Genomic DNA, 19,720 nt, shown 5'->3' with positions numbered 1-19,720 from the left:
AAACCATTGCCAAATCCAAGGTCACCATGTTTTGTTCTTGACATAGTGTACTTCATGCTAAATTTAGTACAGGTGGCCTCTGAAGCTGAGATTGTGTAATGGTGAAGAAGAATTGCAGTGTTTGACATAATAAGGACTAATTTTTCAAATGTATCAATAAAAAAAAAAGAAAAAAAAATGTATCAATGAATCTTTGTTTTTTGTTTTCAGACGAAGTCTGGCTCTGTTGCCCAGGCAGGAGTGCAGTGGCACAATCTTGGCTCACTGCAATCTCCACCTTCCAGGTCCAAGTGATTCTCCTGCCTCAGGCTTCCAAGTAGCTGGAACTACAGGCATTTGCCACCATACCCAGCTAATTTTTGTATTTTTAGTAGAGATGGGGTTTCACCAGTTTGGCCATGCTGGTGTCAAACTCCAAACTCTTAACCTCAAGTGATCTGCCTACCCCGCTGTCCCAAAGTGCTGGGATTAACCAGAGTGAGCCACTGTATGCAGCCACCAGTATTTGATTTTCAAATATTTAAAGATTGAAGAATTTTTTCTTTTTTGATAAGAATATTTACAGAGTTAAATGATGGCATTCATGGTTTCTTCTATTCCTGAGATACTTTGACCTCATTTGTGGTGTATGAGTCCAAATGACTAAATTTGATATATTTTATTAATATAATAAAGTGGTTTTATAGAAGGATGAAAAAACAATAATCACCAAATATCAGCCATATGTCTCTCTGTTATATGTTAACACACATACCTATTGTTTAACAGAGTTGTAAATTCTAGTCATTACTTGACTCACACTGTCAATACCCAAGTTGAATTGAGCTATAATCATCTGCTGCTTAATGATGATACATTGTGAGGAATGTGTCATTAAGCAGTTTCATCATTATGGGAACACAGAGTGTGTTTACACAAACCTAGATGTTATAGCCTTCTACATACCTAGGCTATGTAATAGAGTGTATTGCTCCTACACTCCAGGCTAGTCTCAACTGCTGGCCTCAAGCAATCATTGCACCTTTGGCCTCCCAAAGGGCTTTAAAAATATCATTTTACCATAGTTATACTCTGCCTTTTCTAAGTTTAGATATACAAATACTTACAACTGTGTTACAGTTGCCTACAGCAGGAGCCTACTGATCCTAAACTCTAATCCTAGGTAAGTATTTGTGTGTTACAAAACAAAATATTTGTGTGTTACAAAACAAAATACTTACCTAGCATTAGAGCCTAGGATCAATAGTCTTCTGCTGTAGGCAATTGTAACGCAGTGGTAAGTATTTGTATATCTAAACTTAGAAAAGGCAGATTATAACTATAGTAAAAATGATTAAAACAAAAAAAAAGCCCTTTGGGAAGCCAAAGGTACAATGATTGCTTGCGGCCAGGAATTGGAGACCAGCCTGGGCAATATAGCAAGACCTTGTCTCCCCAAAGAAAAAATTTAAATTAGCTAGGCATGGTGGTACATGCTTGTAGTCCCAGCTATGTGGGAGGCTGAGGCAAGAGGATCCCTTGAGCCTCAGAGTTTGAGGCTACAGTAAGCTATGATTGTGCCTGTGAATAGCCAAAGCACTGCAACCTGGTGAGAAAGCAAGACCCTGTCTCTAACAAAAACAAAACAAAAACAGTACTCACACACACAAACACATTGTTCAGTGATAGAAAATTATTTTCTTTCTTTTTTTCTCTTTTGGAGACAGAGTTTCTCTCTGTTACCCGGTGCTGAAGTGTTGTGCACAATAATAGCTTACTGCGGCCTTGATCCCCTGGGGCTTAAAGAATCTTCCTACCTCAGCCTCTGGAGGACCTGGGACTACAGATGTGCACCACTGCATCTTTTCTTTTTTTTTTTTTTTTGAGAGATGGGGTCTCACTATGTTGCCTAGGCTGGTCTCAAACTCTTGGCCTCCTCAGTGTTGGGATTACAGATGTGAGCCACTGCACTTGTACCTGTATGATTTCTTATCTATATGGTAGAGGAATTTCCATCTTTCTTTCTTTGCCTCCCTTCCTCCTTTCCTTCCTATTTTAATAATGAGTACTGTATAGATATATTTAGAAAAAAAAATTAGGCTGAGTGAGATGGCTCATGCCTGTAATCCCAGCATTTTGAGAGGCCGAAGTAGGTGGATCACTTGAGGTCAGGAGTTTGAGACCAGCCTGGCCAACATGGTAAAACCCTGTCTCTACTGAAAATACAAAAATTAGCTGGGCGTGATAGCACACGCCTGTAGTCCCAGCTACTCAGGAGGCTGAGGCAGGAGAATGGCTTGAACCTGGGAGGCTGAGGTTGCAGTGAGCCAAGATCGTGTCACTGCACTCCAGCCTGGGCGGGACAGAGTGGGATTCCGTCTCAAAAAAAAAAGTTTAGACATACTGCCTATAGTGATATAGCTTACATGATGTGAATGAATGTGTTTAAATAGAAATGAATATGTATGTTTCAGCTGAATATAAGACAAACTTTTTAAAGACTAAGTCATATACATAATAAGATTGAAATCCTTATTTTTCTGTTATTAGAATCCATTAAGAAGAAGTAAAATATACTCAGATCCAATATACTTGATCTGTCTAGTAGTGATATGTAAATAAGGTAATGATGTTAATATCTCGTCATTTCCCTTAGTATTTTTTTATCTTTTTTTTTTTTTTGACTCCGCTTGTATAGAATCCCTTAGTATTTTTACTTGAAAAATTAAATAGCTTTGACTTTGCACTATAGTTAGGAATGGCTGCACAAAAACTGCAGGTGGACTTACGTTGTTACTCATGTTAATTAAACATACTTTTCTAGGTAATTAATGATCCTATCCATGGCCACATTGAGCTCCACCCTCTCCTCATCCGAATCATTGATACGCCTCAATTTCAACGTCTTCGATATATCAAACAGCTGGGAGGCGGTTATTATGTTTTTCCAGGAGCTTCACACAATCGATTTGAGCATAGTCTAGGGTAAGAAGGGAATGGGGTGGGGAACTTGCAGTTTTTAAGTATTTTCTCTGTCTCATGAGATAGTTGTCTCAGGCCAGGCATGGTGGCTCATGCCTATAATCCCAGCACTTTGGGAGGCCAAGGCGAGAGGATCACCTGAGGTCAGGAGTTCAAGACCAGCCTGGACAGTATGGTGAAACCCCATCTCTACTAAAAATACGAAATCAGCCAGGCATGGTGGTACATGCCTGTAATCCCAGCTACTTGAGAAGCTGAGGCAGGAGAATCACTTGAACCCAGGAAGCAGATGTTGTAGTGAGCTGAGATCGTGCCATTGCACTCCAGCCTGGGCAACAAGAGCAAAACTCTATCTCAAAAAAAAAAAGAAAAGAAAAAAAAGGAAATAGTTGTCTTAATTTTTTTTTTTTTGAGATGAAGTCTCGCTTTGTCACACAGGCTGGAGTGCAGTGGCGCTATCTTGGCTCACTACAGCCTCCTCTTACCAAGTTCAAGTGATTCTCCTGCCTCAGCCTCCCGAGTAGCTGGGGTTACAGGTGCCCACCAACACACCCGGTTGGTTTCTGTATTTTTAGTAGAGACAGGGTTTCACCATGTTGGCCAGGCTGGTCTCAAACTCCTGACCTCAGGTGATCCACCTGCCTTGGCCTCCTAAGGTACTGTAATTACAGGGATGAGCCACTGCGCCCAGCCCTGTCTTAATCTTTTAAAGAATAAATAGTTTTACAAAATGATGGTAATGTCCTGATTTCATTGGTGAGAAAATTGGGGCTTTTTATTTACCTTGTTGCATTTTAATTATTTTATGTATTCTTTTTTTTTTTTTTTTTTTTTTTTTTTGAGACGGAGTTTCGCTCTTGATACCCAGGCTGGAGTGCAATGGCGCGATCTCGGCTCACCGCAACCTCCGCCTCCTGGGTTCAGGCAATTCTCCTGCCTCAGCCTCCTGAGTAGCTGGGATTACAGGCATGCGCCACCGTGCCCAGCTAATTTTTTGTATTAGTAGAGACGGGGTTTCACCATGTTGACCAGGATGGTCTCGATCTCTTGACCTCGTGATCCACCCGCCTCGGCCTCCCAAAGTGCTGGGATTACAGGCTTGAGCCACCGCGCCCAGCCGTATTTTATGTATTCTTATCAAGCACCCCTGAGGTGCTTTACCTCAGGGGTGCTTGATAAGAATACATAAAATAATTATCTATAGATAATGAAAGTATCTATAGACAATGAAATTATCTATAGATAATGAAAGTTTCTATAGACAAGTCACTTGGATTTGTGTTTAAATGTTAATTAAAAGCTAATAGGGGCTTGGTGCAGTGGCTCATGCCTATAATCTCAACGCTTTTTTTTTTCTTTGAGATGGAGTCTTACTCTGTCACTCAGGCTTGAGTGCAGTGGCACAATCTCGACTCACTGCAACCTCCACCTCCCAGGTTCATGGGATTCTCCTGCCTCAGCCTCCCGAGTAGCTGGGATTACAGGCACCCACCACCACGCCTGGCTAATTTTTGTATTTTTAGTAGAGACGGTTTCACCATGTTGGCCAGGATGATCTCGATCTCTTGACCTCGGGATCCACCCACCTCAGCCTCCCAAAGTGCTGAGATTATAGGTGTAAGCCACCATGCCCGGCCAATCCCAGCACTTTGGGAGGACAGGCAGGTGGATCACTTGAGGTCATGAGTTCAAGACCAGCCTAACCAACATGGTAAAACACCCGTCTCTACTAAAAATACAAAAATTAACCAGGCATAGTGGTGCATGCCTGCAATCCCAGCTACTCAGGAGGCTGAGGCAAGAGAATGGCTTGAACCAGGGAGGTGGAGGTTGCAGTGAACTGTGATAGCACCATTGCACGCCAACCTGGGCAACAGAGTGAGACTCTGTCTCAAAAAAAAAAAAAAAAAAAAAAGCTAATAGAGTTGGTTACTGATACGACTCATTATATATACTTGATTATTTAATTTTCTGTATTCTCTGTGTACCCTGGTACATAATTGCTTTTTCAAATCAGATCATTTTGTTACCTATCAGGAAATGCGTAAGTTAAAAAAGCATTCATAATTTTAGAAAAGGTGGTGCCTCTATAAGCTGAGACTTGGGTCTGCTTTTCCACTATTCAGTGTAGAGCCAGGAGGAAGTGGACAGGGAAGAACAGACAGTCTTCCAGATTTTCATGAAGTACTCACAGTGTATTACTTTGGTTTTTTGTGTGGAAGCATTTTTAGTTAGCCAAAACACGTGTCTATACTCAAATGTTCATTCATCAACAAATATTTATCCAACACTTACAAAGTCCTACCAAACCACAAAAAGATAGCAATTGTCAGAGTTCAGGGGAAAAGAATGATATTGTATTTATTTAGGAATGACTCAGATGGAAGTGCTGAAAGTGCATTTAGGTACTTCATCTCCAATCTATGTTGTAAACATTACGAAGCCAGATATTCCTACTTTAAAAAAAAATTGTGGTAAAGTACACAGAATAAGGCTGGGCGCAGTGGCTCATGCCTATAATCCTAACACTTTGGGAGGCCGAGACCGGCAGATCACGAGGTCAGGAGTTTGGGACCAGCCTGGCCAACATAGTGAAACCCTGTCTCTACTAAAAATACAAAAATTAGCTGGGTGTGGTGGCACGTGCCTGTAGTCCCAGCTACTTGGGAGACTGAGGAGGGAGAATTGCTTGAACATGGGAGGTAGAGGTTGCAGTGAGCTGAGACCACACCATTGCACTCCAGCCTGGATGACAGAGTAAGACTCTGTCTTAAAAAAAAAAAAAATACACAGAATAGAAAATATACGGTCTTAACTGTTTTTTTTTTTTTGTTTTTAGACGGAGTTTCGCTCTTGTTACCCAGGCTGGAGTGCAATGGCGTGATCTCGGCTCACTGCAACCTCCGCCTTCTGGGTTCAGGCAATTCTCCTGCCTCAGCCTCCTGAGTAGCTGGGGTTACAGGCACGCGCCACCATGCCCAGCTAATTTTTTGTATTTTTAGTAGAGACCGGGTTTCACCATGTTGACCAGGATGGTCTCGATCTCTTAACCTCGTGATCCACTGGCCTCGGCCTCCCAAAGTGCTGGGATTACAGGCGTGAGCCACCGCACCCGGCTGGTCTTAACTGTTTTTAAGTGTACAGTTTAGTAAGGTTAAATGCATTCACATTGTGCAACAAATCGATTACCAAAACTCTTCATCTTACAAAATTGAAATTTGCCAGGCGTGGTGGCTCACACCTATAATTCCAGCACTTTGGGAGGCTGAGGCCAGCAGATAACCTAAGGTCAGGAGTTCAAGGTCAGCCTGGGCAACATGGTGAGACCCCGCCTCTACTAAAAATTAAAAAAACAGCCGGGCATGGTGTCGTGCGCTTATAATTTCACCTACTCCCGAGGTTGCAGTGAGCTGAGATTAGGCCACTTGACTCCAGCCTGGGCAACACAGCAATACTCTGTCTCAAAAAAAAAAAACAAACCCTAAACTGTATATATGTATTAAACAACAACTCTTCACTCTTCACATCCCCCTCCCTGCAGCTCCCTAGTAACTACCATTCTACTTTCTGTTTATGAATTTGACTACTCTAGGTATCTCATCTTAGTGAAATCATACAATATTTGTCTTTTTGTCACTGGCTTATTTCACTTAGCATAATTTCCTCAAGGTTCATCTATGTTGCAGCATGTGTCAGTATTTTCTTACTTTTTAAGGCTGAATAATATTTTATCGTATGTACATACCGCATTTTGTTTAAACATTCATTTGTGGATGAATACCTGCTGCTTTCAGCTCTTGGCTATTTTGAGTAGTGCTGCTATGAACATGTCTGTGTGAATATCTTTTTTTTTCTTTTCTTTTTTTTTTTTTTGAGACAGAGTCCTCCTCTGTTGCCCAGGCTGGATTGCAGTGGCGCAATCTCGGCTCACTGCAACCTCTGTCTCCTGGGTTCAAGCAATTCTTCTGCCTCAATCTCCCAAGTAGCTGGGATTACAGGTGCCCGCCAGCACGCCCAGCTAATTTTTGTATTTTTTAGTAGAGATGGGATTTCAACATGTTGGCCAGGCTGGTCTCAAAACTCCTGACCTCAAGCGATCCACCCACCTCGGCCTCTCCAAGTGCTGGGATTACAGGTGTAAGCTACTGAGCCCAGCCAATCTTTTCAAGACCCTACTTTCAGTTATTATGGGTATATACCCAGAAGTGAAATTGCCAAATCACTGTGGTAATTCCATTTTTTATTTTTGTGGAGTACCCATACTGTTTCCCATGGCAGCTATACCGTAATACATTCCTGCTAACAGTGCACAGTTTTCCAGTTTCTCCACGTCATGGCCAACACTTGATATTTTTACTATTTTCTAGTTTTCTTTTTTTAATAGTACCTATCCTAAGGGGTGTGAAGTGGTATCTCACTGTGGTTTCAATTTGCATTCCTCTAATGATTGGTGATATTGAGCCAGAGGTCCTGCTTTTGGGATTCTGTTTGTGTGTATTCCTGCCTAGTTCTGAAATAGACTGTTCTGTAAAGTTGCCCTATATATGTTAGAATGTTTGAGGAAACATACTAAAGTTCTTGAGGACCAGAAATAACACTCCTCTTTCAAACGGAAGAGTGACTTTTTGTGTTTTTGCTCTGCAGGGTGGGGTATTTGGCAGGATGTCTAGTTCGAGCACTGTGTGAAAAACAACCAGAGCTGCAGATAAGTGAACGAGATATGCTCTGTGTTCAGATTGCTGGGCTTTGTCATGATCTTGGTAAGCTGTACAAAAAGCCAAAGTTGTTATGTAAAATCATAACATACGTTACCTCTCTTTCACATTAAAAAAGCAGATCAACCAAGAGAATATGGAAATTGTATTTTTTTTTTTTTTTTTTTTTTTTTGAGACGGAGTTTCGCTCTTGTTACCCAGGCTGGAGTGCAATGGCGCGATCTCGGCTCACCGCAACCTCCGCCTCCTGGGTTCAGGCAATTCTCCTGCCTCAGCCTCCTGAGTAGCTGGGATTACAGGCACGCGCCACCATACCCAGCTAATTTTTTTGTATCTTTAGTAGAGACGGGGTTTCACCATGTTGACCAGGATGGTCTCGATCTCTTGACCTCGTGATCCACCCATCTCGGCCTCCCAAAGTGCTGGGATTACAGGCTTGAGCCACCGCGCCCGGCTGGAAATTGTATTTTAATTCATCAATTGACATTAGTATAAATGTACCGTTGCTTCTTCCTAGAACGATTCATAAGTAGAAAACATTGCTATTTTATTTTCTTGGCATCTTTCAGTGAATTTCTCATGTTAAACATCTTTGCTGCAAGTTTTTTTTTTCTTTTTTGAGACAGTCTTGCCTCGCTCTGTTGGCCAGGCTGGAATGCAGTGGCTCATTCTCAGCTCACTGCAACCTCTGCCTGCTGGGTTCAAAAGATTCTCATGCCTCAGCCTCCTGAGTAGCTGGGATTACAGGCAGCTGCCATCATGCCCTAATTTTTGTTTTTTTTAGTAGAGACAGGGTTTTTATCATGTTGGCCAGGCTGGTCTCAAACTCCTGACTCCAAGTGATCCACCCGCCTCGGCCTCCCAAAGTGCTGGGATTACAGGCATGAGCCACCACACCTGGCCCCAGTGGATTTTCTTAAAACTGTTATTTTAATCTAAATATTTTCAATCCGAAGATTTCAAAAAAGTTTTTGGCATTAACATTCTTTTTAGTTACACAAAATTATCCATTTATCAAGCCCTGCATAGTGGTGAATGCCTGTAGTCCCAGCTATTCAGGTGGCTGAGGCAGGATGACTTGAGGTCAGGAGTTTAAGGCTACAGTGCATAATGATCATGCTTATGAGTAGCCACTGCACTCCAGCCTGAACAACATAGTAAGACTCTGTCTCTTCAAAAAAACAAACAAAACTGCCCTTTTATTAGCTTATGTAAGCCCTGGTGACTGGAGACCACTTGATGGAGAGCTTACTTTTCCATGTTTCTGCTTTCTGTTCTCTTGTTTTAGAAATAGGAAGGAAGGATTTGTCCCTTTTTGTGATTGTATTTTTAGATGATTAATTTCTGTTGCTATTCAAGTTAAACTAAAAAGATTAAAGAATTTAGTTTTTGGCTGGGCGCAGTGGCTCATGCCTGTAATCCCAGCACTTTGGGAGGCCAAGGCGGGCGTATCCCCTGAGGTCAGGAGTTTGAGACCAGCCTGACCAACATGGTGAAACCCTATCTCTACTAAAAATAGAAAATAAACCAGGTATTGTGGTACATGCCTGTAATCCCAGCTACTTGGGAGGCTGAGGCAGGAGAATTGCTTGAACCTGGGAAGCAGAGGTTGTGGTAACCCAAGATCGCACCATTGCACTCCAGCCTGGACAACAAGAGTGAAACTGTCTCAAAAAAAAAAAAAAATTCGGTTTTTGTCGATTTACAGATGTTCTTCTTATTCTAAGGCTGCTTTTGTTTTTAAGGTCATGGGCCATTTTCTCACATGTTTGATGGACGATTTATTCCACTTGCTCGCCCGGAGGTGAAATGGACAGTATGTATTCATACATTCAATAGTTAATAAAAGAAAGACTATTTAAGCAGGTTATTTAGTTAATTTATCTGTTTGGTTCTACTACTGTGTTAGAGAATACTTTTCCATTACAGTGTCCAGGGTGCTTTAATTCTCTCTCTCTCACACACACACACACACACACACACACACACACACACATATGTTTTTGTTTGATCCTCACAGTAGTCTGTAAGGAAGTTATCATTATCTCCTTTTTTTTTTTCTTGAGATAGAGTCTTGCTCTGTCACCAGGCTGGAGTGCAGTAGTGTAATCTCGGCTCACTGCAACCTCTGCCTCCCGGTTCAAGTGATTCTCCTGTCTCAGCCTCCCGAGTAGCTGGGACTACAGGTGCGTGCCACCAGCCTAGCTAATTTTTGTATTTTTAGTAGAGACGGGGTTTTACCATGTTGGCCAGGATGGTCTCGATCTCTTGACTTCATGATCTGCCCGCCTTGGCCTCCCAACGTGCTGGAATTACAAATGTGAGCCACCGCGCCCAGCCTATCTCCCTTTTTACAAATAAAGGAACTAGAAACTCTTGGAGGTGTATTGATGCATCAAAAATCACAAAGCTGTTAAATACTGGAATCAGCAATAGAAAGCCAGTTGCCAGTTTAATGCTCCTTCTACTCCATTGTACTATTGTATAATAAAGAAATAAAAGGCCAACTCCAATTTTGACACATTTGATATGACCATGAACTGTTACCAGCTAAGTCATGTATATTAAATGAACCATTTTAAAATTAGACATTTGCAGGTGGTTGTCCCATATTTTTGAATCAATTTTTGAGAAGTAAAATTAGGTTTGGCCCCCTAGTTTTTAACTACACTGCATTTCTGGAATGGGAGTAGAAAAGGATATTAATATATTTTGAAAACTTCTTACATGTCAATTTTTTTCTCTTTCTCTCTCATTTTTTGAGGTATAGTTCACATACAATAAGTTGTCCATATCTTAAGTTCAGTGAGTTTTGACAAGTGTATACATCCATATGACTATTACCTAGTCAGGATATAGCACATTTTCATCTTCCTGAAAAATTCCCATGTGCTTTTTTTCAGTCAACTCCCACTCCCCCTCACCCCATCGTCACCTTCTGATTTTTACAAATATAAATGAATTTTGTTGGTCTTAGACTTGATTAAGCAGTATTGTACAGGAGGTCCTATTTTACTTCTTGCCTTATTTACTCAACATAATGGCTTTTGTTCATATTATGTGTCTCAGTAGTTGATCCCTTTTTTATCACCTAGGTAGTGTGACATTGTCCCTTTTTTATCACCTAGGTAGTGTGAATAAGTCACAATTTGTTTACCCTTTCTCCTTTTGTTGGAATTTGCATTGTTTTTAGGTTTTGGCTGTTATGAATAAGGTTGTTATGCACATTATTGTACAAGATTTTGGTAGAAATACACTATCTATGTTTCTGTAGTGTGGAAAGTTAATTTTTTAAAACAAATGCATTCAGCAGAAATACATTATCCATTTTATAAAAATAAAAATAGATAAAGAGATACGTTTTCATTTTGCTTAGGTAAATACCTAGGAGTTAGAATTGCTGGGTCATATGGTAGATATGTGTTTAATTCTATAAGAAACTACCAGAGTTTTCCAATGTGGTAATACCATTTTATACTCCCATCAGCAACATATTGGAGTTCCAGTTGTTTTACAGCCTCAACAACATTTGGTCTTTCAGATTAGCCCTTCTAATGAGTGTCAAATGATATTTCGTGGTTTGATTTTCTAATGTATATTAAATGCCATTTCCTGTACTTTTTACTTTGTTACTATTATTATTATTATTATTATTTTCTTTGAGATGGAGTTTCACTCTTGCTGCCCAGGCTGGAGTGCCGTGGTGCGATCCTGGCTCACTGCAACCTCCACCTCCCGGGTTCAAGCGATTTTCCTGCCTCAGCTTCCTGAGTAGCTGGGATTACAGGCATGTGCCACCATACCCGACTAATTTTTGTATTTTTAGTAGAGACAGGGTTTCTCTATGTTGATTAGGCTGGTCTTGAACTCCTGACCTCAGGTGATCTGCCTACCTTGGCCTCCCAAACTGCTGGGATTACAAGTGTGAGCCACCACACTCGGCCTCTACTTTGTTATTGATATGTCTTCTTCTGCAAAGAACTCTCAACATTTTACTCATTTAAAAAGTTTGATTGCTTGCTCTGTGATTATTGATTTGTAGGAATTCTTTTTTTTTTTTTTGACACAGAGTCTTGCACTGTAACCCAGGCTGGAGTGCAGTCGTGTGATCTCAGCTTACTGCAACGTCTGCCTCCCGGTTCAAGTGATTCTTCTGCCTCAGCCTCCCAAGTAGATAGGATTACAGGCATCTGCCACCAAGCCCGGATAATTTTTTCTATTTTTGGTAGAGATGGGGTTTCACTGTGTTGGCCAGGCTGGTCTTGAACCCCTGACCTCGTTCATGATCCATCCGCCTTGGCCTCCCGAAGTGTTGGAATTACAGGTGTGAGCCACAGTGCCAGGCCAGGAATTCTTTATATATATATTGTTAGGTAAATGTATCGTGAATATTTTTCCCCAGTGTCTGGCTTGCCAATTCATTTTTAATGGTGCCTTTTGAAAAACAGACATTTTAAATTTTGATGAAGTACTCTGGTTCATCAAGCCAGTAAAATGGATACTTTCTCACCAGTTTTTCTGTGCTGGGTCTGCCCTCAGGCTAAATACCATAAAACTGGAATGTCGCTCAGTACCTCTCCCTTCTAAGCATTGATGTCTATCATCCGCTTGGTTTTGGTTGCTCTCCAGGACCTTCAGGGAGTTGTCCAGAGCTTATAGCTATTTTCTCCTGCAGGTGATCTAATAGGATCTACTTAATCATTACCAAGTCTTTTCCTTTAAGTATTTTGCCTTTTACATTTAAATCCATAGCTCATGTACAATTTACTTTTGTGTAAGTATGTGGGAGAAATCAAATTTTTAAATAGTTCATCCTATCCCGACTGACTGTAATACCAACTCCAACATTTATTAACTTCTCATATGTGATGAATCATTATGCATTCTGTTCTGTTTTCACACTTGTTACTTGGGAAAGAAAAAAAGAAATTTTTGTCAGAAATATGAGCCCCTTTACATTATCAGGCCCAGAGAGGCATTGAAATAGAACAGCAATCACGTCACTCTCCCTTGAGCTAAATAATTATTACCTCTGGAAGCCAGCTGCTATGTGGGATGCCAGGTAACCATCAAATGCCGTACACCCCGTAGTTCAACAATATGTGGCCAATCACTAACTAACATTATTTCTGTAACCCAGTGAACATTCCTGACAACTTTTGTGATCACCTCCTCTTTGCGATCACCCCCTGGTTCACTTCGAGAGGCCGAGGCAGGTAGATCATGAGGTCAGTAAATTAAGGCCATCCTGGCTAACACAGTGAAACCCCATCTCAACTAAAAATACAAAAAGCAGCCGGGCATGGTGGCACGCCCCTGTAGTCCCAGCTACTTGGGAGGCTGAGGCAGGAGAATTGCTTGCAACCGGAAAATGGAAGTTGCAGTGAGTGGGCATCTCGCCACTGTACTCCAGCCTGGCGATAGAGCAAGACTGTCTTAAAAAAAAAAAAAAGAAAGAAACTTAAATTGTTGAAATACTTTATTTCTAGATACTTCAGTGGGTATTTCCTTAAAAAAATTTTCTTATATTACCATAGTATAATTATAAAAATCAGTAAATGTTGATGCAGTACTCTTATCTAATTCAGACTTTCAAATTTTAACAATTGTCCATATAGAAAAAGGGGAAAAAAACGTTTTTTCCCTGGTCCAGAATTATACATTGCATTTACTTGCCATTTTTCTAGTTTCTTTTGATCGGGAACAGTTCTTCAGTCTTTATCTTTGGTGACTTTGTCATTTTTTTAAAAAGCAAGTGAGCTATTTTATGGAATGTTCCTCAATTTGAGTTTCAGTGTAATGTTTCCTCATGGATTCAAGCTGTGCATTTTTGGTAGAATGCCACAAAAGTGATGTGTCCAGGCCGGGCATGGTGGCTCACACTGTAACCCCAGCACTTTGGGAGGAAGAGGTGGGTGGATCACCTGAGGTCAGGAGTTTGAAACCAGCCCAACCAACATGGCAAAACCCTGTCTCTACTAAAAATATAAAAATCGGGTGGGGCCGGGCGCAGTGGCTCAGGCCTGTAATCCCAGCACTTTGGGAGGCCAAGGCAGGGGGATCACGAGGTCAAGAGACGGAGACCATCCTGGCCAACATAGTGAAACCCTGCCTCTACTAAAAATACAAAAATCAGTCGGGTGTGGTGGCACGCGCCTGTGGTCCCAGCTACTTGAGAGGCTGAGGCGGAAGAATCGCTTGAACCCAGGAGGCAGAGGTTGCAGTGAGCCAAGATGGCGCCACTGCCTTCCAGCCTGGCAACAGAGCAAGACTCCATCTCAACAAAAAAAAAAAGATGGATGTGGTGGTGGACGCCTATATTCCCAGCTACTCGGGAGGCTGAGGCAGGAGAATTGCCTGAACCTCGGAGGTGGAGGTTGCAATGAGCTGAGATCACACCATTTCACTCCAGCCTGGGGGATAAGAGTGAAACTTCGTCTCAAAAAAAAAAAAAAAATTAGTTGGGTGTGGTGGCATGCGCCTACTTGAGAGGCTGAGGAAGGAGAATTGCTTAAACCTGGGAGGCAGAGGTTGCAGTGAGCCGAGGTCGTGCCACTGCACTCCAGCCTGGGTGACAGAGCTAGACTCTGTCTCCAAAAAAAAAAAAGTGATACGACCTTGATAGTGTATCATCTCAGGAGGCACATAAAATCTAGTTGAGCCAATACCAATGATATTAATTCTGCTTACTTGGTTAAGGCATTGTCTGTCAAATTTCTCCACTATAAAGTTACTATTTTTCCTCTTTGTGTGTGTATATATATATATATATATCTTGATTCAATTTTTTTTTTTTTAGAGACAAGGTCTTGCTCTGTTGCCGAGGCTGGAGTGCAGGCACGAAGACATCTAACTGCAGTGTCAACCACCTGGGCTCAAGCAATCTTCCCGCCTTAGTCTCCCAAGTAGCTGGGACCACAGGCGCATGCCACTATACCCAGCCAATTTTTAAATTTTTTTCTAGAGACAGGGTCTTGCTTTGTTGCCCAGGCTGGTCTCAAACTCCTGGGCTCAAGCAGTCCTCCTGCCTCTGCCTCATAAAATGCTGGGATTACAAATATGAGCCACTGCACCCAGTCTGATTCTGTTTTGGTTTTTGTGTTTTTATTTTTATTTTCTTTGAGACAGAGTCTCACTCTATTGCCTGCCCAGGCTGGAGTGTGGGGCAAATTTGGCTCACTGCAACCTCTGCCTCCTGGGTTCAAGTGATTCTCCTGCCTCAGCCTCCCAAGTAGCTGGGATTATAGGTGTGTGCCACCATGCCTGGCTAATTTTTGTATTTTTTAGTAGAGATGGGGTTTTGTCATGTTGGCCAAACTTGAACTCCTGACCTAAAGAGATCCTCCCACCTCGGCCTCCCAAAATGCTGGGATTACAGGTGTGAGCCACCATACCTGATCATGATTCCGCTTTTAAGAGTAGTTTCTGGAGCAAGAATTGTTTCCTGCGGGGGGAGGGGGTGGAAATAGTTATAGGGTGAGGCGCTTATAATCCTACCACTTTGGGAGGCTGAGGCAGGAGGATTACTTGGGCCTAGGCGTTCAAGATGAACCTGGGCAACAAAGCAAGACCCTGCCTCTACAAAAAATTTAAAAATTAGCTGGGTGGGATGGTGTGCACCTGTGGTCCCAGCTACTCGGGAGGCTGAAGTGGGAGGATTGCTTGAGCCCAGGAGTTCAAGGCTGCACTGTGCCCATGATCACCTCACTGCACTCTAGCCAGGGCAACAGAGATTCCCTATCTCTTAAAAAAAAAAAAAAGAATATAGGACAATTCAGGTTTTGTTTTTTATCTTAGTTTTTGTAAGTCCTAGAAAAGGGCAGATGTCTTCAGGGGTTCTTTTGCTCCTTTACATTGATTGTGAATGAGTGAGCAGAGAGACATAAACAAACAGGCCAATTTGAGATCTTTGTTTTTACTGGCAAGTTTGCAGCTACTCCTTTTCACCACTAGAGGGCAGTGCTAACACTTTATAACTGCACACGTTCAAAGGCTGATGAAAAAATAAAATTCAATTTTATGATGATATTTATTAAAATGTAATTCTATATACATGATCTTGTAATATTCATTTAGGTACTATATTATATCATAAAATGCATTAAATATGTTTATGAAATAATAGATTTGTAAAAAGTTTGCAGACTAGTAAAATCGTGAAAAATCTGACAGGTTTTTAAAAATGTTCCTAAGACTATGGTTAGAAACTAGAGAATTAATATGCAATAGACCCTTATCTCAGAATTACTTGGAATTGAGGATAATTTTGTTAATCAGGGCCCTCAGTGGGCCAGAACCTATAACACATCATATTGTGCTTACTTTTCCTAGCATGAAGAAGGCTCGGTTAAGATGTTTGAGCATCTAATTAATTCTAATGGACTCAAGGCTGTCATGGAACGCTATGGTCTCATCCCTGAAGAAGATATTTGCTTTATCAAGGAACAAATTGCAGGACCACCTGAATCACCTATCAAGGAAGATTCTTTGGTAAGTTTATGTACAACTTAATTTTAACTGACTGGTGCTTTTCATCTAGTCTTTTCATGATTCCTTCCGAGTTATACATTTGGCTATTTTAGAGGCTAAATGATAAACTATGAGTTCTATATTTCTACTGTTTAATGCAACAATAAAAGGCTTATATTTTTTCTACCTCTCAACTGAATTATTTAGAAGTTACTTCCCAAAAAAAATATAGAAATTCTTTTTTTTTTTGAGACAGGGTCTCACTCTGTCACCAGGACTAGAATACAGCGAGACAGTCTCAGCTCACTGCAACTTCTACCTCCCAGGCCCAAGTGATCCTCCCACCTCAGCCTCATGAGTAGCTGGGACCACAAACATGCCACTACCATGCCCAGCTAATTTTTGTATTTTTTGTAGAGATGAGATTTTGTCATGTTGCCCAGGCTGATCTTGAACTCCTGAACTCAAGTGATCCACCTACCTCTGCCTCTGAAAATGCTGGGATTACAGGTGTGAGCCACTGTGCTCAGCATAAATTCTTTTTTTTTTTTTTTGGCGACAGAGTCACACTCTGTCGGCTAAGCTGGAGTGCAGTGGCATGATCTCGGCTCACTGCAACCTCCGTCTCCCAGGGTTAGGCAATTCTCCTGCCTCAGCCTCCCCAGTAGCTGGGATTACAGGCACATGCCATCATGCCCGGCTAATTTTGTATTTTTAGTAGAGATGGGGTTTCACCATGTTGGCCAGGCTGGTCTCAAACTCCTGACCTCAGGTAGTTCGCCCGCCTCAGCCTCCCAAAGTGTTGGGATTACAGGTGTGAGCCCCCACAGTCAGCCATAAGTTCTTTTTTAGTGAATATATATGCAGTATTTTATTTATTTAAAAAACACTTTTCTTAGAGATGTGGTCACACTATGTTGCCTAAGCTGGTCTCGAACTCCTGGGCTCAAGTGATTCTCCCACTTTGGCCTCCCAAAGTGCTAGGACTATAGGTGGGAGCCACCATACCTGGCCTGCATTATTTTATATAGAATCCTAAAGTAACTTTGTTTGGAATGTAAATGTGTGTTTCATTTAACCATTAAAATAAACATATTTGGCCAGGCTCAGTGGCTCATGCCTGTAATCCCAGCACTTTGGGAGGCCAAGGCGAGAGGATCACTTGAGCCCAGGAGTTTGAGATCAGCCTGGGTAACATACTGAAACCCTGTCTCATGCCTGTAGTCTTCAGCTTCGGAGGCTGAGGCAGACTGCAGTGAACTGTGATTGTGCAGCTGTACTCCAGCCTGGGCAACAGAGCTAGACCTTGTCTCTGAATTTTTAAAAATCTTATTTGAAATGTTTAGATATATGAAGATCTACAAAAAAGTTGAACTGGTTCAATGGTGAATCTATTTTGTTTCCTTTTTGATCTTTTGTTTTTTTTTTGTTTTTTTTTTTTATTAAAAATAAATTTGGAAAATAATTTTCCCCTGAGACTTTTAGGGCTTTTACCTCAAATATATACAGGTATACTTATAAAGAGGTGGGTGTTGTAGCAAATATCCTATTTCCAAAAAAATGAAGCTCAAAGAATACTTTGAAGAATGCATATTATTTAGATTAGGTGTGTAGCTACTTTGAAAGATAGTACTGTTTTAATGCATGAAATCAGGTATTATTAGTTTATTAGATTGTATATATTTTAAAAGTTTAATTTTTTTAAGATGGAGTCTTGCTCTGTCACCCAGGCTAGAGTGCAGTGGCGCAATCTTGGCTTACTGCAACCTCCGCCTCCTGGGTTTAGGTGATTTTCCTGCCTCAGCCTCCCAAGTTGCTGGGACTACAGGCACCTGCCACTACACCTGGCTAATTTTGGTATTTTTAGTAGAGACGGGGTTTCACCATCTTGGCCGGGCTGGTCTTGAACCCCTGACTTCATGATCCACCTGGCTTGGCCTCCCAAAGTACCACAATTACAGGCATGAGCCACCACACCTGACCTAGGTTTTATATTTTTAAAAAACTTATAAACCAAGAAAATACAAAAGTTGTTGGTTTTGGGAAATGTAATAGAGTTAAGATCTTTTCAGTGGCACAAGAAAATGTGGTAACAATAGGGTATCATATACCTTAGCATTTCTTTTCCCTCTTTACTAGTTTAGAAATGAAGTGGAAAAAGGAAAGATTAGAACCTTCTAGTTTATCTCATATCTGTTTATAATTTACAGATTAATAGAATTGCTTTGCTTTGCTTATAAATAGATTTGGTGCCTATCCTAAAACTTCCAGTGGGTTTTCTTGCCTTCCAGTGGCCATATAAAGGGCGTCCTAAAGAGAAAAGCTTCCTTTATGAGATAGTGGCTAATAAAAGAAATGGCATTGATGTGGACAAGTGGGATTATTTTGCCAGGTATGCACTAAACACTTCTGAAAAATTGGCTAAAATCTTTATATAAATTTAGTATTACTATTTAAGGTATGGCTTCCATGTTGAAAGATTTCATATCTCTGCTTTGGAATCCTTCTAGGGACTGCCATCATCTTGGAATCCAAAATAATTTTGATTACAAGCGTTTTATTAAGTTTGCCCGTGTCTGTGAAGTAGAAAGCAAGTTTCATATTTGTACTAGAGATAAGGTAAGCTATGTCAGAGGAAACAGCAAGAAGAGTGTCGTTTCTGGTCTGAAATTTGCAAAGAACCATTTAACAATATGAAATAATTGTTAAATCGTCAATCTCTTTACTTAATTCCTAGGATTTATAAATATCTTTAATCTCTTCACTTCTACTGTATTGTTAAAAAGTAATAAAATTAAATGGCCGGGCGCGGTGGCTCACGCCTGTAATCCCAGCACTTTGAGAGGCTGAGGCGGGTGAATCACGAGGTCAAGAGATCGAGACCATCCTGGTCAACATGGTGAAACCCCGTCTCTACTAATACAAAAACATTAGCTGGGCATGGTCACGCGTGCCTGTAATCCCAGCTACTCAGGAGGCTGAGGCCGGAGAATTGCCTGAACCCAGGAGGCAGAGGTTGCAGTGAGCCGAGATCGCGCCATTTCACTCCAGCCTGGGTAACAAGAGCGAAAGTCCGTCTCAAAAAAAAAAAAAAAAAAAAAAGTAATAAAATTAAAATGGACATTTATTAAGTTTTGATTTAGACACTGGTTTTGGAGGTTTTTTGGCTGAAACTACAGGTGCACACTATCATGTGTTATTTACTTTTTGTTTTTTTGTTTTTTGAGATAGGATCTCACTGTATTGCCCAGGCTAGTCTTGAACTCCTGAGCTCAAGTGATCCTCCTTCCTCAGCCTCCCAAGTAGCTGGGACTACAGATACACACTATCATGCCTGGCTTGTGTAAGGCATTATTTTAAGTGCTTCAGTTGGATCAACTCAATCCTTAAAATCCTGTGAGATAGATACTATTATTCCATTCAACAGGAGAGCAAATTAAGGCACAGAGAAGGCATATAATTAACAACTGATAGAATTGGAATTTCAACCTGGAAAGTTTGGTTTCAGAATCTCCTTTTTAATCACTATATTAGTTTTGAAAATTTTTATATAGTTGACACCTGAGCAAAACGGT

At 41.1% G+C, this 19,720-nt stretch overlaps 1 protein-coding gene across 2 annotated transcripts in view; it reads left to right on the top strand.

Moving 5' to 3' along the window:
* Positions 1 to 19,720, top strand: part of SAMHD1 (SAM and HD domain containing deoxynucleoside triphosphate triphosphohydrolase 1) — a 60,402-nt gene that overhangs the window by 15,293 nt on the left and 25,389 nt on the right. The window contains exons 4-9 of one of the 2 annotated variants that reach the window (XM_012455058.3): positions 2,804 to 2,964; positions 7,606 to 7,721; positions 9,422 to 9,492; positions 16,008 to 16,166; positions 18,437 to 18,537; positions 18,656 to 18,764. In XM_012455058.3, the coding sequence (XP_012310481.2) occupies positions 2,804 to 2,964; positions 7,606 to 7,721; positions 9,422 to 9,492; positions 16,008 to 16,166; positions 18,437 to 18,537; positions 18,656 to 18,764 (717 nt within the window). The remainder of the gene's footprint in view (positions 1 to 2,803; positions 2,965 to 7,605; positions 7,722 to 9,421; positions 9,493 to 16,007; positions 16,167 to 18,436; positions 18,538 to 18,655; positions 18,765 to 19,720) is intronic. The other variant, XM_012455059.3, reaches the window with a different exon arrangement.

The sequence above is a fragment of the Aotus nancymaae genome, unplaced genomic scaffold (genome assembly GCF_030222135.1).
Source record: "Aotus nancymaae isolate 86718 unplaced genomic scaffold, 86718_ANA_hifiasm-v0.15.2.pri h1tg000029l, whole genome shotgun sequence".
Lineage (NCBI taxonomy): Eukaryota > Metazoa > Chordata > Mammalia > Primates > Aotidae > Aotus > Aotus nancymaae.
This window is presented reverse-complemented; position numbering and strand designations above follow the sequence as displayed.